The sequence below is a fragment of the Piliocolobus tephrosceles genome, chromosome 2 (genome assembly GCF_002776525.5).
Source record: "Piliocolobus tephrosceles isolate RC106 chromosome 2, ASM277652v3, whole genome shotgun sequence".
Taxonomy (NCBI): Eukaryota; Metazoa; Chordata; class Mammalia; order Primates; family Cercopithecidae; genus Piliocolobus; species Piliocolobus tephrosceles.
The window spans coordinates 98,633,305-98,661,266 of record NC_045435.1 but is presented as its reverse complement, the minus strand read 5'-3'; the positions used below and the strand labels follow the sequence as shown (position 1 = coordinate 98,661,266).

Here is a 27,962-nt window from a genome sequence, read left to right as displayed (position 1 = left end):
TCAGGTCATGTGAACCTATGAACTATCTTGCCCAAAGAAACAGCCAAGCTAAAGGAACTTGCATTTTTGAATGATGACCTCCAGAAAAGTAGTTCCACTAGTGGGCACAGTGTGATTTCCACTGCCTGCTTAGCATATAGGACTGATCCCAAGTCCATCTGAGGCCATTTCAGCCCTGGAATCAAGTCTTGGGAGCCCCTGCAAAATTTGCACCTACCTGAAAAGGCTGCAGGTTACATAAGCAGCGTGGTCCTGGCTTTTCTGGACCTCGGGGGGACCTGGTCAGTGCTGGGACCCCTGAGATCTTAGGGTTCCACACATAGAACCAGAAATCCGGGCTTGTGCTGAGCCTCCAAACCGGATCCCACAACCTCCTGAAAGCTTTCTTCAGGCCCTGAAGGTAAAGAATCCTCTAAGCCTGTGTGACCAGAGCAACTGCAGCTGGGGTCCCCATCTGTGCCTGTCACTTCACCCCTCTTTTTTCATTCGCATGCTGCTCTGTTTGTGTGTGTAGGTTTGGTCTTTTAATTTTTTGCTAAACAATAATTCAAGCTCATGGTTAATTACTAAGTATTGAAGGATTTGGGATTAACACCTGTGGAAATACATACATACATACCATACATACATGAAGTTGAAAGATTAAAGCAAAAAGAAAATATCTCTCAATGTAGTCCTACTTCCTTCTAGGTAGTACCACTTTTAATATATGTCATTTATCCTTCCAGAAGTTTTCCAAACACAAACATAGTTATATAAATGAAGTTGTGTTGTATTCACCATTCTGCAAATTGCTTGTTACTTTCTAACAAGATGCCTTGAACATCTTTCCAAATATTAGTAGGTATATATCTGCCTCATTGTTTTATATTTCATTGATGGCATTTACTTTGTTTCCACTTCTGTGCTATTACAGATATTTCTGTTAAAAATATCCTCTTTTCTGTGTGCTTATGGACTTGTGTGATAGTTCTTTGTGATCAGTTTCTATTTGTGGAAATGCTAGGTCAAAGGATATAATATTACAGTATTGGTACATTAAAGCCAAATTGTCCTCCAAAAGCCTATGCTAATTTACATTCCCATGAAGTATCTATGAGATTGCCTCATACCCTTACTGAAAATGATTATCAAATGTTTCAATCTTTGCTAATCTGAAAGTAAAGAACGGTAGCAGTGGCTCACGCCTATAACCCAAGCACTTGGAGAGACCGAGGCAGGCAGATGGCTTCAGCTCAGGAGTTCACAACCAGCCTGGGCAACGTGGTGAAACCCCATCTCTATAAAATATACACAAAATTAACTGGGCATGGCAGCTGGGCGCGGTGGCTCACGCCTGTAATCCCAGCACTTTGGGAGGCCGAGGCGGGTGGATCACCTGAGGTTGAGAGTTCCAGACCCGCCTGACCAGTATGGAGAAACCCCGTTTCTATTAAAAATACAAAATTAGCCGGGTGTGGTGGCTCATGCCTGTAATCCCAGCTACTTGGAAGGCTGAGGCAGGAGAATTGCTTGAACCCGGGAGGGGAGGTTGCGGTGAGCTGAGATCATGCCATTGCACTCCAGCCTGGGCAACAAAAGCAAAAAACTGTCTCAACAAAAAAAAATACAATTAGCTGGGCGTGGTGGTACATGCCTTTAATCCCAGGTAACTTGGGAAGCTGAGACAGGAGAATCGCTTGAACCTGGGAGGCGGAGGTTGCCGTGAGCCAAGATCGCACCATTGCACTCCAGCCTGGGCAACAAGAGCAAAACTCAGTCTCAAAAAAAAAAAAAAAAAAAATTAACCAGTCATGGTAGTGCATGCCTATAGTCCCAGCTACTTGGGAGGATCACCTGAGCCCAGTAGGCGGAGGTTGCAGTGAGCTGAAATGGCGCCACTGTACTCCAGCCTGAGCTACAGAGCCAGACCCTATCTTATTTCTTTATCAGTGAGTTTGAACAGCTTTTCATAAGATCATTGGCTATCTTTCTTCTTCTCTATTCATTTCCTCTAGTTTTTTATGCTGTGTTGCTTGTCGTTTTAAATCTTAAGGAAATTAGTACTTTTCCCCAAATATATGATATATCTTTTGGCCTTGTTTGTTTATAATTATTTTGGCCACAAGGAAGTTTTAGTTTTATGTAAGTAAATATTAATGTCATCCTTTATGCTCATTGATTGTATATTTTCTTCTAGTATTTTAATCGTTTTTAATAGTTTCACCATTACACCTTTATATCTTTGATCCATTTGGAATGTTTGTTGGTGTAAGGCATGAAGTAGGAAACTGTCTTTTTTTCCAAGTGGCTACTCAGTTGTCCCAGCACCATTTAGTGAGTAATCATGTTTTGCATGCCTATTGGAAATGACATTTTTATCCTTACCATTAGTACCATTCGTCTCCCAACTATGGGCCAGGATTTAGGGCCTTCTTAGTGGGAAGCTTCATGGGCTGTTTGGTGAACATCAGGTATGGAAAGATAAGGAAAAGGTGCAGAGGGAACGAAAGTTTGAAAGTGCTGATGTATGGGTGGTCATGACTTGAGGTGAGCACTCGAATGCCTTGACCCCAGTGAGGAACGCCACTGAGGCTGTGTCCTGAGTCCTACCGATCCCACACTTTTGCTTAAATTACACACCACACTGATGCTCACAAACATGAGGCTTGCAGTGTAACCAAGACATAAACATGGTGAAAGAGGAGAGGATTTGTTTTCTAACAGCTATGTTTCTATGCTATTTGCTTAAGGCTTTTAATACAGCAATAGTACACTTCTTTCCACGAAAACATTATAAAGAATATACAAGCAGGACAGCTATTCTGATTAAAAGCAGTCTAGAGATCCTCTTGCTCCCCTCCTGCGTTAGGCCCCGACATCCACCCGGAGCTCTGAGGGCTTGGGGAGCACAGCGTGCAGACCTTGAGTCTGAGAAATCTTAAGTAAGGAAACAATAATCCAGTGTACTAGGAAGAGGTACTACATCTGTAAGATTTATGAGAGTTTGTGGGGTGTGTACTCCAAGAGGAAATAAGCTTAGTGTTAACTATTCATGACTGCCAGTTCTCTGCCAAGGACAGGAAATTTCAGATTTACTCCCAGGAAAGGAACAGGAATGAATACCATTCCCAAACCGTGGATGGCAAGCCATGGTCCTCCTCCACCCACGCCCCAGCAATGTTCTTTGTGTACATTTGAGCAAGTCATTTTGTATAAGAAAGGCCTTTCTTGATATGACTGGTATTTCTCTTGTTCTTCAGCTTTATGAAAACCTCAGAGAAAACTTGGTTCAGGACATTTCTTAGTTAATGATTCAAGCATCACCTGAACAGATCAACTGAAGTAACAAAGCACTGTATTGCCATTTTATAGCATCCTTACATTTCCAAGGACGCAGCTGTCCCAAAGAATTTTAACCATGGGCTGAAGAATTTGCATTAATCTAAAGCCAAGCTCTCAGGGAAGCTGTGTGCATTTAGGAAACATCAGAGGATTAATGGAACCTCCTAGCCTGCTGCCTCCCATCTTGGCCTTGTTCCCTACAGCACAAATTAAAATCAATAGCTTGCTTAATATGAGTCTCACCCTTCTCACTCTTCTCCATATTTTCTCTCTTAGATCTTACCATGAGGGGTTTTACTTACTGTTAACTTTTCTGTCTTAGATAACACCATGAGGGGTTTTACTTACTGTTAAAGAATGCTTGTAAAGTGTGGGCTAACTGTGCTAAGAAAGTAATCTTTATTCTTGAGTTTGGAAAATGAACCACTTTTGGCAGATCTTTGATGTTTTCAGAGATGCTAGGGTTAGAATTTCTAGATCCTTATTTTCCAGGCTAACAATTAAATTAATAAGTTATAACGTTTTAGTAGCTTATAAACGCATAGGAAAAGGACTGGATAGGCACTAATGTCAAAAGGGAGACAGAGAAAAGAGAATGATTGTGTTTTATCTCTCTGGTGTCTATAATCTTTACAATGAGAATGTGTTTTATATTAAATAATTGTGTAATAAAAATTCAAACAAATTTTATTCTGGTCACAAGCATGCTTTCTGCTCTGTCCCAAACAACAGAAATGACTCACATTCTCTCTATCATGTTCACTTAGCTCATCACACTCTGCCTTTTTAAAACACCTTTTGATACAAAACTTTTTGCAAATTTAATTTTTTAAAATAACCTGCTGACTCACTGGTTTGGAATAGAGGACAAAGTCCTTTCTAGATCCTCGAATTCCGTGCCTGTCTCCAAGGCACCTCCCCACATCCCTTCACAGTGCTGCAGGATTAGGGAGGATTGCTTCCAGCTGAGAGAGGTGGGAGGCCATAAAGGCTCTTTCTTTTGGATGACGTTGGGAAGGAAGAAACATGGAGTTAGAAATGTTTATGTCTCCACACGTAGCCCCTTCCTGGGCAACCCTGGACAGTCTCTCTCTGCCAAGGTGACCATTGTACTTGCAAATTTACCTAACCTGTTGACTGCCTGTGTTACATTTACTATGAACCAGCTAAAGTTCAAAATTAACTTTTGATCATTAACTGACTTTCAGTTTGAACCAAAAATAATAAAAAGAGGAAATGGCCACGTAAAAGGAAATACAGCTTGATTTCATTTTTTTTCTTGTTTTATTTGATGAACTAAATTGTCCATTCTTCGGGAGCTCAGAATAGATATTTCCTTGTATTTTCTTTTGTATCAAATATTAAAGAGAGTTTGACCTTCTGTGCAGGTCAGAAAATTAATTAGTTAACACTGGATATTGAATATACCACAAAGTAGACTAAAATACTTCAGATCATTTCTAGAATGAGGCAAGGCCTAAAGAAATAAATCCTCTAAGTCGAGTGAGATTGGCCAAAGATACCTAGCATTTTATGGTTGACTGAAGATACCTGGCATTTTATTAACTCTTTATGACTTCTTTATCATGAGATTTGAGTCACCTGCTACTAAGACACATAAATAGATTGTTTGGTCAACAAATAACATGTGGATTAAAATATAACTTTCAGAGGCGGAGAATCCAAGGGGTAAAAATACCACATTTGCTCAGTATTATACCACAGTGTGGTGGCACAAGGTGGCACTGTACCTGGATTAGTTTTATTTCTGTTTCCTAGTGTTGGGGGTAACTCTGGACTGCATTTTGCTGGTGGGCCTATAGTTTCTCTTCAAGTTTTTTAAAAATCTCAGTCACTAAAGAAAAAAAAAAAAATTCTGTGATTCCAACATAGCTCTAAAATCTACTTATGTGCCACAGTGAATTTCAGGCAAAATATGACCCCACAAAACAGACCTCCGTTGTTACAGTACCTATTATAATTAAATACTCATTCCTGTGTAATCCATTTTAATAATAACTGTAGCCACCAATATATGTGCGAGGCAAAATGCTGGGTGTTTTATTGCCATTATAACTGATAACAACAACCTTTCATGGTAGGTATTACTATCCCAATTTACAACCAAGAAAGTGACAGAGCTGATAATTGAAACCAGGTTTGTCTGGTTCCAAAGCCTAGGACTTCATAGTAGTCATTCATATCATGGCACAGTATTTGATAAAGCTTCAGTTGCAAACTACTTATTCCTGTTGTTCTTAATAAAAGTCCATTATATGCTTGACCAGGCATTTAAATGTTTGAAAGTGGTATAATACAATACTGATTGGTTTGTCTTTTACATAAAGGTAATATTGGTTTATTTTTCCCCTTTAGCCACCAGCTAAGTACCTTCTTCCAGAGGTGACGGTGCTTGACTATGGAAAGAAATGTGTGGTCATTGATTTGGATGAAACATTGGTGCACAGTTCGTTTAAGGTAAATCAACATAAAAATCTGTGATCTTTGTGATTTGATAACAATTGTATTGGAAAAGGGAAAACAGAAAGGATGAAAGCTTATGATGGTTAGTGTGTAACTTCACTCTTCATGTAGAAATCCCAGGAGCTGCTTATTAACCCAGGTGAACATTAAAGTAGTTGAATATTAACATAGTTAGTTTGGAAAGAAACCACTAAGCTACCAACATCACTGGGACTTCATTCTTACTTAGGAGGGTTTGCATTTTCCAACACTCTAACCCCTGCAGAAATACTTTTCAGGTGGCACAAGGCACTCAGTGCCCCCAGGACACTGTTTATATTTGTCAAGATGACCAGAGTGCTATGTATTTTATTGGGACGAGGTAGGGAGGCTCTGTTGGAAACTGTCAAATGACCCGGTATCCTGGAGATTTTCCCGGATCGATTTTTGAAAGATGCCCAACTCTGAAGAAGACTTTCCAGACTTCAGGGCATCTGAACAGATTCAGCCATTTAGTTTGAGCATCTTCATGACAAGAGGTGGCTGGGGTTTTTTGCAAGCTTCACAGCTAAATGAGTACCCACCATCAGGACTTCCCTCCTGAAGGGTGTGGAGGTCAGACACTCTTCCTTCCTGTCACCTTCCCTGATCTCCATCTTCCTGCTGGAAAAACAGCAGAAATGGCCTCCATGCAGGAAGAGCTGTGGTGACACTGTTAAGAAATGAGTTAGTTAACCTTTTTTTTTTTTGACGTGAAATAAATTGTTTAAAAGAGGCAAATGATGAAAAGTTTGGAAATAAGAGATTGGTAGTTCGGGGAGAAGAAGCAGGTGTTTAGGATTCTGGTCTTGTTTTCCTTGGGTTATTTCTGGTAATGGGACTGCTCTATAATTATACTGCATTCCTATTTCCCCCACCAGCCTAGGACTCCCCTTCACTGAGAGACATGAAGGTCACCATCCATGATGGGGCATGTGTCTCACATGAACCACAGTCATTCCTTACAAGTTGTAGGAAGCAGAAGAGCTGTCAAATATGCCTGAACACCTTTCTACCAGAAACATCCTTCTTTGTTCTTCTCACTAAACAGAGACCTTTCTGGTAGGGCAAAACCAGAAAATTGTCTTTGAGTCCTTTGGAGAGTGGAGAAGAGACCATACTGACCTCTAGCAGTGAGAAATGGCCTTATTCTGGCCACTGGGGCATGCAGGGACCACCTTATTCCCTAGCACTTGAGGGCCAGGCCCTTCCAGAGTTGGTCCAGGGGATATGGTGACCTTGTGTCCCAGCTTAACGCTAGATAGCACTGGAAGCCGTTTCTCCCCCATGGGCAAGTTGCTCAAGACTTTTCCAAGTCTCTGTAAAGGAAAGCCCTTCGGAGCAGGGGTCGGTTGCCATCACAGCATAGAGAACTCCCTCCTAAGCAGCTATGGGAGTGTGGGCAACACTGGCCAGATCACCCGATGTTACTGAGGGTTCCTTGCTCCAAAGGCAGGGCCTTGGTAGCCCCCAGTGTCTCTAGCACCTGCTCAGAGGTCATTGATGCCACAAGCTAATGTGAATGGCATTTCCTCATTTCTTCCCTCCCCTGGCCTGCCTACATTTGCAACCAGAATATTCTTGATGGTTTTTAGAGTTCTGGGCATTTCAAAGTCTTTTGAGAATCTGAAAGCTATGAACCCTCTTCCCTTCAAAAATGTACGTTTGTACAATGCATAGGTTCATAGATTCCAAGTGAAGAACCCTAGCTGTAGCAGAGACTCCTTTACACCAGCAGGAGAGAGGAGAGTAAGGATGGTGCTTGCTGTAAGCTGGGGAATGGTTTTTCTCTTTTAATATACTCCGTGGAATGTGATTCCATAATCTAATGCCTTGGGAGAGTTTCTTCCTTCAGTCTTTCCTTTTGTTTTTTAGCATGATTCTGATTATAGTTGTGAAATTATATGATACCGAACTCATCCTTGGCCTTCCAACTCTGGGAGTAAATAAACAGTGATCATAAGCTAAGTGCTTAGTAACGGTGCTATGACATAGCATTGTCCATGGTTTTTTGTTTTTCTTGTTTTTATTTTTTAGTTTATATATCAATGAAGAGGGTTTGTGTGTACTGTGATGGGCTTAAAAGCAGACCTCAGTTCAGAGTCTGACCAGAGACGCTGTACTCCCACTCCTGCCCAGTGGCTACCACACACACCTTCTCCTTCCTTCTGTCTCTCTTCTCTTGTCCAGGGGTTTGCAGGCTGATGATTCGGTTGGGCCTGTTCATTTAAGTAGTTTTGTACCTAATTTGTGGAATTTCATTGAGAACTTTGTGTAAGTTCATCATTGAGAACATAGTGACTGCTGAAGAATCATATTTGAATTTTAAATGTCATTAATATTGTCAAAGAGTTATTTAAAATATCCAGAAGTTTGTGGGTGTGCTGGATGTTGTGTTCCTTGGAGCAGAGCAGGCATAGGGTGGGCTGGCTTTGTACCTCCACCCAAGGCAGGCGCTGGTGCCAGGCTACCTGGAAGGGCCTGAAATCACTGATTCTCAGGACTGACTGGGGCCATGGGCATGCATCAGACCCATCACAATAGCTAAGGAAGAGAGGAGAAACTGAGGTCCAGGGAGAGGAAGAGCCTGCCCAAGGGCATGGCCTGTGGCCTCTGACTTTACCCCCACGTGCCCTTGGCACTGTTTTGAGTCCATGTGGCCATCTTCTCCTGCTGAGCAGCCCATCACAGGGCAGCCCCCAGTCGTGGGTCCAAGTACAAATAGTTTTCCCTCAAGCAGCACTGTCCTCTGAGCCCATCACATGCTCAGCTCCTCCCCCTGGTGGCTAGCAGTGATTCCCCATTACCCCAGCAGGACTCTGGGCAAGAACTGGAGTTTTCAGGAGCCCCATCCTCTAGCCAGGCAGTGCCACACTTTTTGGTTGAGGCCAGGCAGGTGATATTGGACCAAGATGCTGAAAATGTAATGACATTCACAATGGAAAATAATGTGCTTTCCTGCTTGTGCTTATTTTAAGGAACCAAGGCATCATGCTTCAGCATCCTCCTCCTGAACTGTTTTTTCCAATAACCAAAACATTGGTCCAGGCAAGCTTTTTTCTTGCTAAAATTTCCAGGCTTTTTTGTTCCTTCAGACATACTAATTATAGTCTCTTTTTTCTCTAGCCTATTAGTAATGCTGATTTTATTGTTCCGGTTGAAATCGATGGAACTATACATCAGGTAAGAAATTGAAGCTAAATTTGAGTTACAATTAAAATTTTTTAGTAATTACATTTCCTATGAACTTTATTTTTAAATTCTCATTTCAGTAATAATTCCGTATTACTGAATCAAAAGGAAGCATACTGTAATAAATACAATATTTTTCTTTTTTCACTGCAATGAATTTATTTTATACTGAGATTATAAGGAAAACTATAGTCATAAATATTAGATGTGGTTACAAGTTCCAATAGTTCTTTGATTTGAAGCAGACTTTCAGAAGTTTCCATATCCCCCACTGGCCTAGCTTGATGGTCTAATTAACTTCCTTGTGTAATTGCTTTCGGCTACTCTCCTAGCAGGCAACAGGAAAATGCCACAAGTCACCCACTTATGGTGGATTCTCGGGAAAAAGTGTCCATTTTCAATGCCAGCTGCTCCAGACGGATCTTATCATTCCCGCATCGTTTTCTCCAGAGAATCTTTAGCAAATACCCAACCCAAAAGAAAAAGGGGGAAGGGTGTAAGTTTTCGGATCCGCAGGCTGCTATGAATAAAGATGTCGTAGTCAGTTGGCATGCATCTTCGTTGCTTCTGTTTTTTTTCCTTATCTGCATAAAGCTCTTCCGGAAATAGCTTCATTTATGAACAAATTGAAAACGTTGTAGGAAAACTAGCCTTAGAGGTTGAAGCTGGGGAGCTTTTGTCAGGTTTTCCACAGGGATGATCTAACCATATTCCTTGTCAAGTCCAAGGTCTTAAAGGGAGCGTATCTGGCCTGATACCCCAGGAAAGACTTGCCTGGTACTTGAGCCACAATGGGATATCTTTCCTTAGCAATGTCAGTAGTCTTTGGTTCTTGAGTGCAAAGTGTCAGAACTGGTGAAAGCTTGGGAATCAGCTGCCTCATTGTCTAGATGGTGAAACTGAGGCTTTGCCAGGGAAGGGGTTGGTTCAAGGTCATGCAATGGGAAGAATTAAAATGAAAATTCCAGTCTCCTGCCTCCTGGCCCAGGGCACTTTTCCTGATACTCAAGTCCCTTCCCTCCCGTGTCCTTGCTTTCTTGCTTATTCTCCAGGATGTCCTGCCAGGAAACAGTCCCTGGGAGAGGCAACTTTTTCCCCAGTGTTTCCACACTTCATGCTTTTAAAAGCCATCACAGAGCCAAAACGGCAGGCACTTGGGCATTTAACATTTGCAAAAGCATCAACTGAATTAATTCAGCATCTGAGAAGCAGTTAAGGCTTCTGCATTTATCATCTTGGCTTGTGTTACATAGTGCTCATGATGAGACAAAGGAGAGGCTGCCCAATGGCATGTCAAGAATTAGGAGAGAAATTAATCCTCTGTACCACGTGACTGTGAGCATGACCAGCCTGCCCACTGCTGACCCATTCTTGCAGGAGCCACTGTAGCTCCCCCACCCTCCATCTTGGCTGTGCTATGATATCACAAGGTCCCAGGGCTGGGGTCAGAAATTCTCTCCCGAGGGAATGAAGCCACAGGAGCCAAGAGCAGGAGGACCAAGGCCCTGGCGAAGGCCGTGGCCTCGTTCAAGTAATCCAGGATAGGCTGTGCAGGTCCCAATGGGCCTATTCTTGGTTACTTGCACGGGGACGCGGGCCTGGACGCCGGCATCCGGGCTCAGGACCCACGTCTCTGCCAGAGGCACCAACACCAGAGTTCCCAAATCAGTCTCCTGCCCTTTGCATGTAGCAAAGCTTGCTTTCCAAGCAGGACTCCCAGGGAGACGGAGGACTACAGGCCACACCCGTTTGCTGGCAACAGGAGTCTTGTGGGCAGAGTGGGAGTCTGGAGCTGTTGCAGCCACAGGCCCTGCCCTCAGCCCTTCCCCAGCCTCCCAGCTCCTCAGAGCTGTGCTGGTACCCATGCTATGACATCCTGTTCCTGCAGCCCCTCGCTCCACCCTCAGCCACAAACCTATGTTGACCTCCTTCTTTCAGTCATCCATGAATTTCTCCCTGAGTCCTGGCCCTCCTGAGCTCCTGCTTCTGGCACCTTGAAAATGCCTTGGTTCTGTGTAGAATTCCTCGGCCAGCAGCACACCCAGCATGTGGTGCAGAGCCCCCATCTATCTCCCCTCTGCTGCTCCTCCTGCCATCCTCACCTGCTCCATCTGCCATTCAAGGCCCTAACGTGCCCACCATGACCTGCCTCTCACTTCATCTTCAGCCACTTCCTCTCCCAGCCCCTGCTGCTCCTGCTTCTCTCACTGCCTCTGATGGCTGGGCACACAGCCTGGCTACTCTTGTAACATCTCAAGTATTCTCAGGCCTCGGGTCTCGCGCTCTACTGTTTCCTCTGCCTGGAAGCCCACTTCTTCTCATCCTTATTGGCCTGGTGAACTCCTATTTATCCTTCAGGGTCCAGGCCAAATGTTATCTTCTATAATCCCCTCTCCTTGTGAGGGGAGTTAATTGTCCTTAATTTATCCCTCTACTACAGCTTTCATTATGTCATGTTTATTTTTATATGTTTTTGCCTATGTCTGTTCTAGAGTGTGAGCTCTTCAAGGGCAAGGCCTGTGTTTTATTCATCTTTGCAACTACATCAGACTGAGCTCAGAGCTGGGGCTCAGTAAATATGCTGAATTGAATTTAAAAGAGTTTGATTTATTTTAGTGAAGTGGCTAATTTCAAACGGAATTTATTCAAGTTTGAATTAGTTTTTCCCTCCTCCCACTTCCTATGTCTTCTCTCACTAGCTTTGCCTTCTCTCCCATCTCCCTTGTTTCCCCAGATTCATTCAAGCTCCCTAATCAGGAGCCAATGTATGGTCTGAAGCTTGGCCTCCTCACTTATACCCCCGGCCTAGCCTGGTCAAAAGGGTACACAGAGCCCAGCCATTCTAGAAAAGGCTACTCTTTGCACCCCTCTGCTCAGAGACCCCTCCTGATGGGTTATGTCTGGGGTCCAGAAATAGAATGGTTTCATATCCCCTGAAATGTACCAAGCCCAACCTTTATGGTGTCATAGACATCTTCCCAAGCTGACAAGGAAGCCCCTTCTTGCAGCTTTGCTGGGCCTATGCTTCAACCCCAGACCTTCCTGGTAAGGGGGATGTCCATCCAGAACAGAAGGTGGCAACCAGAGCAATCCCAGACCTGCTGGGCAGTAGACTGGGCCTGGACCTCTAAAAGGACAACACCCAGACCATGGCCTGTGCCCACATAGGTCCTGACCTTCAGCAGGTGCCAAGAAACACACGTGAAATGAATCAGTCATTACACACAAACATGGTACAACCCTTCTACTTGCTGGCCCTGAATATCCCCAAGACCCTCACACCATGGTCAGCTTCTCTTTTTCCCTTAGGAGGGGCGTCTGCAGTGAACTCAGACCTGGAGCCCTGTCCGAGGAGTGCCATGTCTGACTCCATAGCCCCTCATACAGTCTGGGCCTCTGCCTGCTGCGCATAGACCTGGAGGAGGGACGCAGGAACCTTAGTAGCAGTTCTTCCTACAGTGGACATTTGGGCCCCGGGCCATCCAACAACTGCCACACCTGACCAGCCTGCTGTCTCCTGCCATTGCAGGTGTATGTGCTGAAGCGGCCACATGTGGATGAGTTCCTCCAGAGGATGGGGCAGCTTTTTGAATGTGTGCTCTTTACTGCCAGCTTGGCCAAGGTGAGTCCTGCTTCCCAGCTCCACACTCGCAGCCTGGTACTCCCAGCCCCTCCACCCCTACCCCCAATCTGTCAAGCAGCCCTTTGTTTTGGTGGGGGAAGCTATTTCTATGGTGACAGGTTCCCACCCCAGATGGGATGGATGCAGGCCATGTGCATGGTGCCAGCCTGAAAGCCTTCTGGGTTACCATGGTGACAGGGAGCACTTAGAACAAATGCTCCATGATGTTGCTGTGTGCAGCCACCTGAAGCTGGGTATCCACAGTCCAGAGAATCACAAACAGGTCCAGTGTAACAGACAAAGGATGGTGACCCCTCAACCATTGACTGTCCACCAAATGCTACAGGCCCCTGTGTCCTTGGGTTTTGCTTCCACAGATTTGAGGGAGAAGCAAGTGAGAGATAAATGTTGGGCACTCACCCACATGCATGGACTGAATGAGAGTTCCGACTGCCCTAATGAGCTGTAGGATCTGAGGCAAGTTACTTCACTTCTCATGTCGGTTTCTTCTATAAATTGGGGATAATTCCATTCACCCTGTGGCTAGATCACATGAAATAACAGATGTAAATGACTTAGCACAGTGTCTGACTCACGTACAGCAAGTGTTCATTGAGCACTTGCTGTGTTCCACATACTGTGGTGGGCATTGTCACGTGGTAAACACGGCTGATGTTCATTATTTTGCGTTACAGTTATTTATTGATGATGATAGGCTGGGCATGATTGCTCACGCCTGTAATCCCAACACTTTGGGAGGCCAAGGAGGGTGTATCACTTGAAGTCAGGAGTTCAAGACCAGCCTGACCAATATGGTGAAACCCCATCTCTACTCAAAATACAAAAATTAGCTGGGCATGGTGGCGGGCACCTGTAATCCCAGCAACTCGGGAGGCTGAGGCACGAGAATTGCTTGAACCCAGAAGGCAGAGGTTGCAATGAGCTGAGATCGCACCACTGCACTCCACCCTGAGCAACAGTGACTCCATCTCAAAAATATGTATACCTATATTTGTTGATGGTAATAAAATCATTCAGACATGTCTTGATCCTAAAGCTTGATATGAATCTGACCTAAAATCTACACTGCCTCTGACCAAAAAGAATGGTTTCTTTGTCCTCTCCACTATTTAAGGAAACTAGCAGATTCCCAAGCCTCCCAGTATGGTTTAGTCTTCCCCTTCACAGGTGTGGCAGGGTGCCCGTGCTGTGTGGGCAGGCAGGATAGGCCTTGCTCCTCCCAGAAGAACCTTGCCTTGACCATTTCCCAAACTCTGACTTTGATGGGGCTGACACCATCCATTTGTTGGTAGCACCACAGTTGTCTCCATGGGCATCTCAGGAACCCTGAGTGGTCCCAAAGATGAGTTTTCTGGGGCTCAGGTTAGCCATTTGCCTGTCTCCAGGACATCACACAGTAGCTTCCTCTGCCATGTCCTGCTTCTGGATGGTGCCCCAGTGCCCACACTCCATTCTCTTCCTCTGCGTGTTCCACTGCTTTGCTGGCCTGGCCATTGCTGGTTGGGTCCCTCTTTGTGATGATGGAGGGGAGCGAGAGCCCCACTTGCACAAATGCTGCCAGACTCATCACCAGGCCTTAGAGCATAAGCCAGTGGAGTGGGATTCAAAATCCTGGCCCTTATTTTTGCTTGTCAAAAAGAGAACAAGGCCTCAGGGAAAAAAGAATCTTCCCCAGTGGGTAATCTTTCAGATGAGTGGTACCAAGACTAATTGTTATCTGTGGCGTCAGTGGCTCTTCCAACAGTGCTCTGAGATGCTGAAGAGCCTGAAGTAATAACCAAAGAAATAAACAAGAAGACTGCACTGGTAGCAGTGAAGTGAGAGCTGGTTTTTGTTTGGGAAAATTGAAAACACTCTTCCTTGGCATTGTCCCTAGCATTTGCTTAAACATCCTTGTTCGGTTTCTCTTCCTGGATGGCTCCCACCTGCCCCTCCATCTGTCTCTTCAACCCTTCTCTTGCTGCTACTCCAGCCTAGCTGAGCCGAATCAGCTTCCAAGTGCAGCCTTCCACCCTCTTTCCTCCCTGATGCACATGTCCTGCTGATGGGTAGTCATGTCCCTGTCCTTGGCTCTGGGCTTGGCTCCCGGCCAGCAGTAGTGGTGCAGTGGACCTCCTTGCCTGTTGCCCAGGAGCCTGCAGGAACCTCAAGCTGACTGTCATAGCCTTTCAGTATCTGCTTCTTTGTCATTTCTTCCTTCATTCACCCAGCAAATACTTACTTAGTACCTATTATGTATCAGGCACAGTACTAGATCCTGGGGATATAGCAAAGAAAAAAAGAGACAAAGTCCCTGCCCTTGTGAAGCTTACATTCTTCACATTCATCCTCTAGGCCTCAGACTCAGGCACTTTCTTGAAAGATAGGTGCCACCACAAGTGTTCATGATTATGAGGAAATGGATCATCTTTTTCCATTTAGAGCAAGCTTGTCCAACCTGTGACCCACAGGCTGTGTATAGCCCAGAACAGCTTTAGGCCACAGATGTGGCCCAACACAAATTCATAAACTTTCTTAAAACATGAGATTTTTTGAAAGCTCGTCACCTATTGTTAGTGGTGGTGTTTTATATGTGACCCAAGACAATTCTTCCAATGTGGCCCAAGGAAGCTGAAAGATGGGATACCCCTGATCTGGACTCAGTTGCCCGCAACCCACCCACGTGGCCCCTGGCTAGCCTCACCAGCAGGTAGCTATAGTGCCCTGAGCATTCACCTCCAGTGCCCTGAGCTCTCACCTCCCTTGGCCAGTAGGAAACACAGCTGCTCCTGGACTCTGCCTTCTACAGGATGTCCTTGGAGAGGAGAGGATGTTCCCATGGAATCACAGCTGCTGCTTGCAGCTCTGCAGCCCATGTCCCACAGCTGTGCCGGCACTTGCTCTGCACTCCACTGCTGGCCTTCCCAGCGCCACCAGCCACAGGTGCTCTCTGCCTCCCTGGCAGAGTCACTGGGTCCCGCTGATGCCTGGTTGTACCCCTTACTTGGTCTCTGTGCAGGGGCCTGGCCTCGTGTCAGGCTTGGAAACTGCTCCTCTTTCTTCCAGGGCCAGCCACTCAGTATGGTCCACTCTTTTAGGTATCTTCAATTATGAGGATTTTCTCTCAGAAACCCCTTTATTTCTTTATCCAAGCCTGCTTTGGGGGAAATTCCCTAGGTCATGAGAGAGGGTCAGGCAGGATGATCCCCAACTGTAAGCCGGGCTCAAATTCCCATCCAGCTCCTGGGCTTCAAGGAAGTGGATGGGCACCCATGGGAGTGGATGGCTGGGCACCATCCTGTCAGCAGCTGGTCTGGCCCAAGTGCCCACGGGACCTCTAGGGGGCAGTGTCATGCCATTGAAGACACATTGGAGCCAGCTCATTCATTCAGTGGTGAAATTCGTGTTTACTGAGCCCCTGTTGTGGTAGGTACTCTTGGAGGTACTAGGGATGTGGTGGTGGGATGTTTCAGGTCTGGGCCCTGACAAGTAGAGAGGAAATCAAGCAATCCCATGTGGTGCTCCACTCTGTGAGGGAAACGACCCACAAAGGAAGATAGAGGTGGCTCTAGATGGATGGGAGAGGAAGTCAAGACCAAAAAACCAGGAGACAAATGTTCTGCAAAGAGCTGGGAGAGAACACATGCAGGGAGAACACTGGTACAAAGGTCCTGACCATGCTTAAAGCCATTGTGGCTCCAGGAGCTCCAGATGGAGATCATTCAGCTGTGGCCACGTGGGACGCAGCAGTGAGGAACGTGGGCTTTACTCCAAGTGCAGTGTGTAGACAGTGGAGAGTTTTCAGCAGAGGAGTGACACGATCGCACATATGTCTTCCAGTGGCCACTCTGACAGCTTCTAGGTGAATGGGCTAGAAAGGAGGCCCGTGGGAAAGACAGGTTTTCCACGAGGCTCACACAGCCATCCCAGGCCAGAGATTCGAGGCCCGGGCTAAGGGTGGTGGCAATATAAATAGAGAGATGCAAATGGAGTCAGGCTATTTTTGGAGATGAAACTGACAATTTCTGATGGGTTGGATGTGAGAGAAATGGAAGAATCCAGTGCCATCTTATGTATACAGAGAGGAAAATAACCAGGATCCTAAAACACATCTAATTATTAAATCCCTTTTTAAAAAACATAATCTGGATCTTGCTGCTATAGGTCAGGGTTAGGGGACTCTTTTAGGCACGCAGCCTTCATTGTGACACCTCTTTTCCAGTATGCAGACCCTGTGGCTGACCTCCTAGACCGCTGGGGTGTGTTCCGGGCCCGGCTCTTCAGAGAATCATGTGTTTTTCATCGTGGGAACTATGTGAAGGACCTGAGTCGCCTTGGGCGGGAGCTGAGCAAAGTGATCATTGTCGACAATTCCCCTGCCTCTTACATCTTCCATCCTGAGAATGCAGTAAGTGGCCCCAAAGAAAGAAAATGTCATGCTCCATCTGAGCCCTCTGTCTTGCCAGGCAAGCACCACTTTTAAGCACCTACAAAAGAAGGTCTCTGGGTCTTTTCCTAATGAAATCCCAGCTCTGCCATTTAGCAGTTGCACGTCATTGAGCAAGTTTTGTAACCTCATTGAGCCTCGGTTGCCTCATCTGTCAAATGGGAATTATAGGAATGCTGATCTCATAGGATTATTGGAGGTTGCAGTGTGGCAGTATACAAAAAGCACTTAGAACAGTGCTAGAGACTGATAAATGCTATAAGCCTGTATCGTCTTATCAATATTTTTAGTATTGTTATTGACAAGGGTTCTGTTGGCATTAACCTCCTGGAGCCAGCTACTGCCTAGGACTTCATGACCCCTGTAGACTAAGGAGGCCTGATTGATCTCTTTAACAGAAGTATTTCTTAAGAATGAATAGGCCGGGTGTGGTGGCTCACGCCTGTAATCCCAGTCCTTTGGGAGGCCGAGGCGGACGGATCACGAGGTCAGGCGATCGAGACCATCCTGGCCAACATGGTAAAACCCCGTCTCTACTAAAATACAAAAAATTAGCCGGGCGTGGTGGCATGCACCTGTAGTCCCAGCTACTCGGGAGGCTGAGGCAGGGCAATCACTTGAACCCAGGAGGCAGAGGTAGCAGTGAGCTGAGATCCCACCACTGCACTCCAGCCTGGTGACAGAGGGAGACTTCGTCTCAAAAAAAAAAAAAAAAAAATGAATAAAACACTTCAATAAGGTCTTCAAATGAGACTACCAAGCTTTGCTACCTCATCATGATGTCTAAAAAGCACCCATTGGGAACATTTCCTACATAAAGCTCCCTGGACCATGGCAGCTCTCGGTGCCTACTCACTGGGTGCAGTACAACTCTCAGGGCAAGAGGGACTGCCTTCCTGCCTGCTGCCCGACACTTCCAGGGGAAGAGAGGCCAACCAGGGCCTCTGGTGACTGCTGACCCCTCAGTCACTGCCACATCAGGCCCCTAGACCAGGCATGTTTCCCTGGAGAGGATGCTTCCTCTCAAGCACAGGCTTCTCAGATTCTACAAAAGCCTGCAAAAGTCCTTTCCTTGAATCCAGAACTCTGCAGTCCTGCTTGTAACCAAAAACAATTCAAACGCGATTCATTTGGCTAGTGTGGAATCATTATTTGAATAAATACTCCAAATGTATTTATATGTAAATATGTTCATTTTACTGAGTAAATCAAATTCAACATAATATATTCGGTAATGTGTCTCTAACAGATAAGGATTCCTTTTTAATATAATCACGAGTCATGGTCAGATCTGACAAAGTAATAGTTTCTTACATTGTCTAATATCCAGACTGTGTTCACATTGTCCCTGTCATCTCGAAGTGTCGTGCATTTGGAGTATTTCAGTGGGGATCCAAAAAGATCCATGCATTGCTTTGGTTACCGTGTCTCTTCATTCTTTTGTAAACTTAATGTCTCCCTTTCCTCCCCTTTTCTCTTTTATGCCATTTATTTGTTGAAGAAGCCCTGGTGTTTTGTCTTGTAGAAATCTCCTACATTCTGGATTTGCCCAGCTGCTGCCTTGTGATGATGTTTAATATGTTTTTATAGCCACCTTATATCCTCTAAACAAGTAATTAGAGCTCTACTGCTTGATTAGATTTTTTTTTTTTTTTTGCAAGAATATATCATAGAGGCCAGATGCAATGGCTCACACCTATAATCCCAGCACTTTGGGAGGCCAAGGCAGGTGATCGCTTGAGCCCAGGAATTTGAGACCAGCCTGAGCAACATGGCAAGGCCCTATCTCTTAAAGAAAAATTAGCCAGATGGGGTGGCACACACCTGTGGTTCCAGCTACTTGGGAGGCTGAGGTGGGAAGATCTCTTGAGCCCAGGAGGTCGAGGCTGCAGTGAGCCATGTTCATGCCACTGCGCTTCAGCCTGAGTGACAGAGCAAGACCCTATCTCAAAAAAAAGAAGAAAAAAGAATACATCATAGGTATTATATGCTTATGAAGATATATCAGGAGGCATAAAATGTCAAGTTACCCCACTTTTAAAGATTTAAAATTGATCATTGGGTTCAGGTGGTGTTAGCCTGATCCATCTATTATAAAATTCCCCATGAACCTCTCACCTCATAATTTTAGCAGTTGTTGGTGATCATTGTCTACACCCACTATTTCATGAGGAATTGCAAAATGGCAATTTCTATTTTCAGACTAATGAGTTGGTGTCCTAGCGGCCTCCAAAAGTAGCCAATAATTTTTTTTTAGTATCATTATGAACTCACGGATTTGTTGTAGTTTCAGCCCATTTGTTATTCTTTTGCATTCTCAAATTTTCACCTTTGGCTATGGAGATCCCTTAAAATAACAAGTCTTTGATATAGGTTGAATATTCTTTATCTAAAATGCTTGATACCAGAAGTGTTTTGGATTTTGGATTTTTTAGGATTTTGGAATATTTGCATATACATAATTGGATAACTTGGGCATGGAACCAAGTCTAAACATGAAATTCATTTCTATTTTATGTACAGCTTGTACACATAGCCTAAAGGTAATTTTATACAATATTTTTTTATAATTTGGGGACACTAAATAAACCATGTATCATGTGCCTGCATTTTCACTACCACCTGGCACATGAGGTCAGGTATAGAATTTTCCACTTGTGGTGCCATGTCAGTGGTCAAAAAATTTTGGATTTTGGGGCATTTTGGAACTCAGATTTTTTCAGATTAGGGATGCTCAACCTGTAGCTTCCTTGCTTTCTTAAACAACAAGATGTTCCAGGCTCATCATGAACATTTCTTGCCTCAGCCCTGGAACCACCCATTTTTGTATGATGCCTGGTTCCTATTAGTGGAAGTGGTATTTAGAGACCACAGTTTAGGTGAATTTTCATTGCTAATGGGATATACTTTGCTTCTAGCCCATACTACAGGGCAGAGCTAAAAATGACATATTTTTAGAAAGAAAACTAAATCATAAGTTCATACTGGTTTTTCCAATTCAATGTTAAGATAAGTTTTTATGTAACTTCTTCGCTTCTTTGTTTTGTATTTGTATCTCTTTATCTTATGCTGCAACTCTTGATTTCTAAAGATATTAACATAATTATATATTTGATTTATTCTGTAGTATATGTTGAATAATTTCAGTAGCAGTACTAAATTATGACAAATAATAAGACAACTGTATGCAGCTTAGGAATTTTTAGAGAGATGTACAGTTTTAACACCATGTTTTAAAATCACTTGAATACCAGGCTTGGTGGCTTACCTGGCTGCCTGTAATCCCAGCACTTTGGGAGGCTGAGGAGGGAGGATTGCTTGAGCTCAGGAGTTTGAAACCACCCTGGGCAACAAAGCGAGATCCCATCGCTACTAAAAAAAAAAAAAAAAAGAAAGAAAGAAAGAAAAGCTGGGGGTGGTGGCTCACGCCTGTAATCCCAGCACTTTGGGAGGCCGAGGGGGTGAATCACCTGAGGTCAGGAGTTCGAGACCAGCCTGACCAACATGGCGAAGCCCTGTCTCTACTAAAATACAAAAACTAGCTGGGCATGGCAGCAGGCGCATGTAATCCCAGCTACTCAGGAGGCTGAGGCAGGAGAACCCAGGAGGTGGAGGTTGCAGTGAGCCGAGATCATGCCATTGCACTCCAGCCTGGGCAACAACAGCAAAACTCCGTCTCAAAAAAAAAAAAATTAGCCAAGCATGGTGTCACATGCCTATAGTCCCAGCTACTTGGGAGGCTGAGTGGAAGGATCACTTGAGCCCAGGAGGTCAAGGCTGCAGAGCTATGATTGTACCGCTGCACTCCAGCATGGGTGACAGAGTGTGACCCTATCTCACACACGCACACAAATCACTTGAAGTAATTGTGTGGTTGTGTCACCAATTTTATATACACTTAGATTGACTTTTATTGCTTTTTTCTTAATGGTTTAATTGTATTTTAATTTATAACACATTTACATGGTTCCGACATCAAACCTATAAATAAAGATAGAGAAGTCTGTTCTTTTCTGCCCTCTCCTCCGCTCTCTCCCCATCCCCTAGGCGTAGTCATTTCTTTACTAACCCTTACTTTATTTTTCAAAATTATGTAATAAATGTCTGTGTTTCTAAGCTATCTTTAGATTTGAAAAAGGGCTAAAATGTTACTTTTAAACATGTTTGGTTTATTCAAATTTGTTTATAAATCTCTTCTTTGTACCCCTGGCTACCACCCCTCGCCACTCCTGTGCCTAAAACTAAGGGAAAATCCTGTCTTTGCCCATAGCTTCAGAATGTTCTACAGTTTTAGACTTCTGCTTTTAACTAATCACTGTTAAGCAAGGCAGGAAATTTACCACTTCTCTTTGTGATGTAATATTGCACAATGACTCTAAGTGGAAGCCTTCCTGTGTCCTGGATGTGAGCTCCCCGCTGTCAGTGGTTAGCATGTAACCTCTGACTCCAAGTGCTCTGAGGTGCAAGGAGCCGACTTATGCGGTAGAAAGAGCTTTTGGAAGTTGGCAAGTAGCAAGGCTAGTTCTCATACATTCTATGCTATGCTCTGGCCACCTTTTCTGTGGCAGGAAAACAAAACAGGCAAATGCATACAAACTGGGTACATTTAACTTTGCCTCCCTGAGCCATCTCCCAAGCCATTTAGCTTTGGATTGGCCTCGATTTGAACAAGGGAACAAACAAAATGATGATGATAACGACGATGACACCAGTTGTCCTTACCAAAAACAATGCTCAAAGCCCGGGTACCCACTTAGGTTAGGAGCAGCCCCCAGCGCTAGATGCAGTCCTGCTGCCTCCTCCATGCACTGTCTTCCAGGTGCCTGTGCAGTCCTGGTTTGATGACATGACGGACACGGAGCTGCTGGACCTCATCCCCTTCTTTGAGGGCCTGAGCCGGGAGGACGACGTGTACAGCATGCTGCACAGACTCTGCAGTAGGTAGCCCCGGCCTCTGCCTGCCTCCCGCCTGTGCACTCTGGAACCTCTGGCCTCAGGGGACCTGCCTGTCCTCAGCTCCCTGGAAGCTGAAAGTGAGGATACTCCGTGCTCCAGGCCACAGGGTGAATGTGGCCATGCCTACCTGTTTTGTTTTTTTAAGAACAGAAACAACTATTTTAAAAGAACTCTTTTAACAAATTTCATAAAGGGACATGCATTTTACTGGATTTGCTTTTCTTAAAACATACCAAAAAGAAAAAAATAGAAAAAAAAAAAAAAAAAAAAAAAAAGCTTGATCTCTATCAGACTTCCTTTCAACTGTCCTCCCTTCCAAGCAGACCACCTGTCCCCTTCTATCCCAGCTCGGAGCAGCTGACCCAACTCAGAATCTCTTTCCTACAGGATGAAGTGCCTTTTGAATGTTATTTTAAGCTGAGAGTTAATTTTTCTACACAACATATTTCCAGACATCGTTTAGTCTTTTATTGTCTTAGATACTATAAGAAGATGAACATGACAATTTTCTAGAACCTGGTAGCGTGTGTGTGTGTGGCGGGGGGTAATGAGGGAGGGGAGTGAGTCACAGGAGCCTGTCCCCCAACAGGTGTGACTTTGCTCTGACAACCTGTGGCATGCTGCAGGGTCAGGCTCCTGATAGGAGGATTTCATGACTATGTCATTGTCTCCACTCATTTTTGACCCAGTTTGGAATGTATCTGCAATTGTGTAGCTCAACACTTTAGGAAACAATAGATTCTTTTATATTATTATTTCTGATGGTGACAAGTTTGTCTCGAGGTCACATTTTCCCCTTGAAAAGTGACATCCTGTCCCTTCTGCTCTCACACTACTGCCATACATTTGTGTTTTTTGTTGTTATTGTTTGGGTAGAGCAGTTACAAGAAACCCTAAAACCTTTGGATATAAAAGAAATCTGTTTATTGATTTTTAAATCTTTCCTTTCCAAAAGCTGGATACACATGGAGCTGTTTGGGAATTTTCCTTGCTGCTACCGCGCTGCCACCAAATGGAATTGACCAGCGGCTGTTACACTGTTCTTTGCCACTGTGCCTATGCTCAGAATATGCTCACTGCTAAGCTACAAACTCGGACAGGGTCAAAAACAGAGGTGTCCCACCCCATTGCAGCCTCCACTACCTGTAACCCTTTCCTGGCATTGGCCACTGAAGGGGTACAAAGGCAAAAGGGCCAAAGCACCACTTAGGTGTGGCATGGATTTTAAACTGCAGTCAGTAACAGATCCTGTTTGATACATAAGCTGACTGTTCTCTCTTGAGAACCTGTGGCCTCAACCAGCCACCAAGCTGATGTGGCCCAAGTCCATCTCTTGGTCTTCTCCTTTGAAGCACAGCCTATTTCTGAGCCAAGGGTTGGGGAAGCCTGTCTAGATGTGGGACTCAATGCCCCAAACCGGGGAGAGGAAAGCCTCCCTCCCCGCAGGGAGAGCCCAGGCTCTCTGCAACCTTTCCCAGTTTGGTGTTTAAGCAGTGCCATGTTCCTTGTTTGACAACAAGACAGTCTGTAAAGTATTGCTCTTAAAAACAATTAAAAAGGACCCTTTCATGTTGGCACCATTGCCTTAGTCCTCTGTGGGTTGGTCTTCAGCCAGTGTTCTGGCGGGAGTGACTGGCATTAACAAGACTGGAAATCGGGGGTCAAAGTAAAATATCTTTGTTTTCATTCACAAAGTAATGAAGCCAGCTGCCAATTACGTCCTCCCAACAGCACTTTGGTCTGTGGACTACTGTGTGAATATTCAGAAGGGAAGTAAGTATTCGGGGATAAACAGGTCTTCCAGCATTCTGAGTGTTCCAAACCCAGTAATCCACTTGCCAATTCAAATAGAACAGCCCCTTGCTAGGTATTACCACAGATAATGACAGTTACATGGTAGAACTGCCCATGCCACAAACCTTTATTATTTGGAAAAATAGTCATTAAATGAACCCACTGCCTTAAATGTCTTGAATGTTGCAGTCAAGTGTCTGTCATGTGTTGATATCCACACAGTATTAGGCCCTAATGAGAGCCTTAGACCCTCAACCATGCCCCCTTCGTTGGCATCACAGGGCCTTATTTGGAAGAGGGGGCAAAGAGGATGGCAATCGTAAAATATTTCAGGGGAATCGAACCTAGGAATAGTGCTCCACTTCTGACGATGGAGTGAAGACACTTGGCAGGCTTGAGCCAGACACTTCACCTAGTAGTTCCTGAAACTGTGAGCACCGTTGCACTAAGCCAGTGCAGAGCTGTTAGGGACGGGGCCCAGCTCCTGCTACCACAGACACAGAATGTCTTGGGAGGGCCAGCAGGCCCTCTGAGGGTTCTGGAAGCTGTGCACCTTATTTGATCACACTCCAAAATTCCGTTTTTATTTTAACCCTTGAACCTGCTTTATGTATATAATCAAAATATCTATATCTATATCTATATATATTTTTAATCATCTACATGTAAATGAAGCAATAGAATTCTAACATAAGGCCAAGAAATGAGATGAATGTTTGGGGTTTATGTTTTTTAAGGTAAATACGGGTATTGTTTTTAATTATTACCATGTATTAAATTGTGGGCTTTGAAACCTAATGAAACCTGTTAGCCACTTCTCTGTGCCATATACTTCCCATGTTACCAAAATACCCCCAACTCTTTAGTCAAAAGAGAACCCTGACCTCCTGAGTTTCCATGGTCCTTTCTGTACCAGGTTTAAAACTAGTCTTCTGGAGAAGTATTTTTGACATTAAGCTCTGGGACAGGACACCTTGGGTTTGTGGACTCCAGCCCACTATGATGTTATGACTTCTCTGGCCAGGCCTCTGGTGGAAGTGCACGGGCACTCCCAATGTTGTTAATGCTCTGTCTTCCATTTGTTCTGGAATCCTGTGTGTTGGTCTGTGGTTCCATGCATTAGCTGTTTGTAAGTAATGCATTTGCATACTGAAAAAGGAAGGCCACCTGCCACAGCTGATGGTGAGGAAGGTCCTTTGACGTGGTGCAAGTTTGATGAGATGTCTCTGGGGACACGAGGATGCCCTAATGATGCTGACTTGTCATGGTTGCAGCACTTGAACTTTTGGTGTTTAAAAAAAAAAAAATTCGTTAAGTCTATAACCTGGCAACATTTTACAACCCTGTATTTTTAAAGATGGCTTTCTAATAAAAAATCCAGAACCACACAGCCCTATGGTCAAACACTCCTACGTTTGTGCCTCTGCTCTTAAAGGTGCTGTGCTGGACAGTTGGCATGCCAGGGTTTGAGAAGAGTGGATGGCTTGACGTACTTGCAGTTAACTGTTCCTAATTGACTGGCTGCCTCTGTTCCTACTGTACTGTAAATTTGATCATGTCTGTTCCTGTTCATTCTCCCAGGAGCTTCTCTGCAGACTGACACACCCTCCCCCACCCCAGGTAGTGGAGATGCTGGTGTCTGGGTAGTCATGGATATCTGTTGGACATTTGAATGTTATAAACAATCCAGCATTACTTGGAAAATGCTACATGTGGAATGTGCATGTTTCCAGGGGCGAGTATTGTCAATCAAAAGGTTTGCAATGATTTCCTTCCTGCCAAAAATAAACATGTGAAACTGCGCTCTCTTGTGGATGGACTGCTTTTCTACCAGCAGCACCTCTCCTCCCTCCCTTCCCCACCTCCTGCGCAGCCTCATGCCATCACCTTGGGTCTCCTGGTATCCCCACTTCTGGAGAACAGGGTTGGACGGGAGTCGGGCTGCAGCACTCCAGGAGCCACAGACTGATCTTCTAGCTCCTCCATCCCACCCACATTGCCTGTCACTCCAAGGGTGACTGCTGTTCAGCCTCCTGGCTCCCTCTCTCCAGAAGCGGTATGGCTCACTGTCCTCCCACAAGGATTCCAGCCCTCCCAGCAGACTTGAAAATTCAGCCTGAGAGAACTGGGACCTCCCATTCCATAAGAGCCACAGGCATTATATGTGGTGCCTAAACCCATCCCCCTCCCCATGGGCACAGTGACTGAGATGATTGCCAGATGAAGCACGGCAAGGAGTCAGAAGAGGAGTCAGGATGTCCCAGGCAGTTTCTTGCAGTGAGACATTCTGTCGCCAGTGTCCCGAACCCAGTCCCTCTGTACGTGCAGGTGAGAGAGGCAGTGAGTCCTCCTCTGCTAGGGACTCCTGGCAGGGTCTTGGACACGGCTTCGCCACTCTCAGGACTCTTTCTGTTCATAATGATATCTGATTCAGATAGTGCCAGTGTCAATTTCATAAGGTAGGTCTTATCCCCAGTTTGTGGATGAGAAAACAGGCCAGTGAGACAAAGCTCTGCAGTCTGCTCTATCACAAGATACAGGATTCTACCAGGCACATATATTCATCCCAAATAACTCAGGACACAGTATGTGTATCAGCCCAGGAGACCTAATATTTACCCAGAGACAAAACCCCAAATACCCCACAGCTAAGCCTGTGCCGTGCCTCTAGGTTCCTTGTCACAGTGGAGCAGCTAGCCAGCCAGAGAGAAGTCACCACAGCTTCCTCCCCTGGTTCCAGACTCCTAGGCTGTGTCCTTCATTCTGCTCCCCAGCCCTCTCTGTCCCTCTCACTTTCTCTGGCATCAACCCTGTACCCCACTGCCTCACACCTTTGCAAATAGGCAAACAGATAAAAGGCTGAGAATTGTGGCAGTGCCTGAGGCTGAGGTATCCTCATGAGTGTCCACCGATCCCTGAAATAGGTGGGAAGGACACACGGGGCATCAAGAGGGCACTTATTTGGGGACTTACACATGCTGAGATACGCCTTCCGTCTTTTCTAGTTTGAGCACATGTCATCTGTGTGTGTTACACGACCAAGGAATGGGCAGGAAGCTCAGGAGGGTGGGAAGGAGTGGCTGGGAAAAGCCAGCCTGGGAACAGTGGCACATCAGCTGATGAACATTCTGTTGAGCTTATGGATGAGTGCATTGAGGGCTTGTGGCCGAATTGTGGAGTAACCTGAATGCTTGCACGATAAATCTGTGCCAGGGTTGGCCGTGGGTCAGCAGGCTGTTAAAGGCCCAGAGCCACCAACTGGCATGGCCACCAGCCTGACCTCTGAGAACAGAGGCCATCGGGAGGAGGACATGGCCCCAGAGCTTTCCACCCCAAGCCTCCATTACAGCTCCCTCTCCTGGCGCAGGGATTCTCAGCTCTGGCTGCAGCTGTACACTAGAATTACCTGAGGGGTCTCAAACATACATCCCTCAAATCCACCCCAGACCATTTCCAATCTCAGCAGATAGGGACCTGCACCATGTTTTTAAGTGCCAAGAAGACTGGAAAGGGCAGCCAGGGCTGAGACCCCCTGCTTGGACTGGCTACGGAGGAAAGGCAAGTCCTCCAAAACTGTTCCAGGCCTGATGCCCAGGTGTGGCAAAGGAGCTGTGGCCAGAGCTTTGCGGAAAATGACATGTTGCTTTACCTGAAAGATCAGCCATATACATGTTCATTGCCAAAAACTTGGAAAATCCAGAAAAGTATAGAGAAAAGCCCACCTGGGCACTGGGAGCCTTTCCCAAGGCAGGAGTGAGGAGGGAGGCCTGGTAAGACCCCGGCCTGGCTGACAGCACCTGCTTTCACACAGGTGGGGAGCAGAGTGGAGCCCCCCACTGCACATTGGAAGGGTCACACTGCCACTAGGCACGGACCCCAGCCTTGCACCACCACCCCTCCAACAGGCCAGGGGCTTTCCTGACCCAAGCTGGGTCCTAATGGGTGGGCGTGCTGCTGAGCAGGACCACAGTGGGCAAGGCAGTGACACCTGTTTGCAGGGGTCCAGGGTTGGTGTTTGGTCTGTCCTCTCACCCAGCCGTTCCTGTGGTGTCCTTGGGAGGAGTCACTTCCAGCCTATGCAAGCCCCAGTGACCACTGCCACAGCTCCTTCCACATCCTGCAGCC

General features: G+C 45.4%; 1 protein-coding gene across 1 annotated transcript in view; it reads left to right on the top strand.

Annotated features, from left to right (window-relative positions):
- Nucleotides 1-25,639, top strand: part of CTDSPL (CTD small phosphatase like) — a 38,638-nt gene extending 12,999 nt beyond the window's left edge. The window contains exons 4-8 of the mRNA XM_023187605.2: nt 5,701-5,802; nt 8,953-9,009; nt 12,548-12,640; nt 16,863-17,048; nt 21,907-25,639. Coding sequence (XP_023043373.1) covers nt 5,701-5,802; nt 8,953-9,009; nt 12,548-12,640; nt 16,863-17,048; nt 21,907-22,032 — 564 coding nt within the window. The 3' untranslated portion in view covers nt 22,033-25,639. The remainder of the gene's footprint in view (nt 1-5,700; nt 5,803-8,952; nt 9,010-12,547; nt 12,641-16,862; nt 17,049-21,906) is intronic.
- The last annotated feature ends 2,323 nt before the right edge of the window (nt 25,640-27,962 follow it).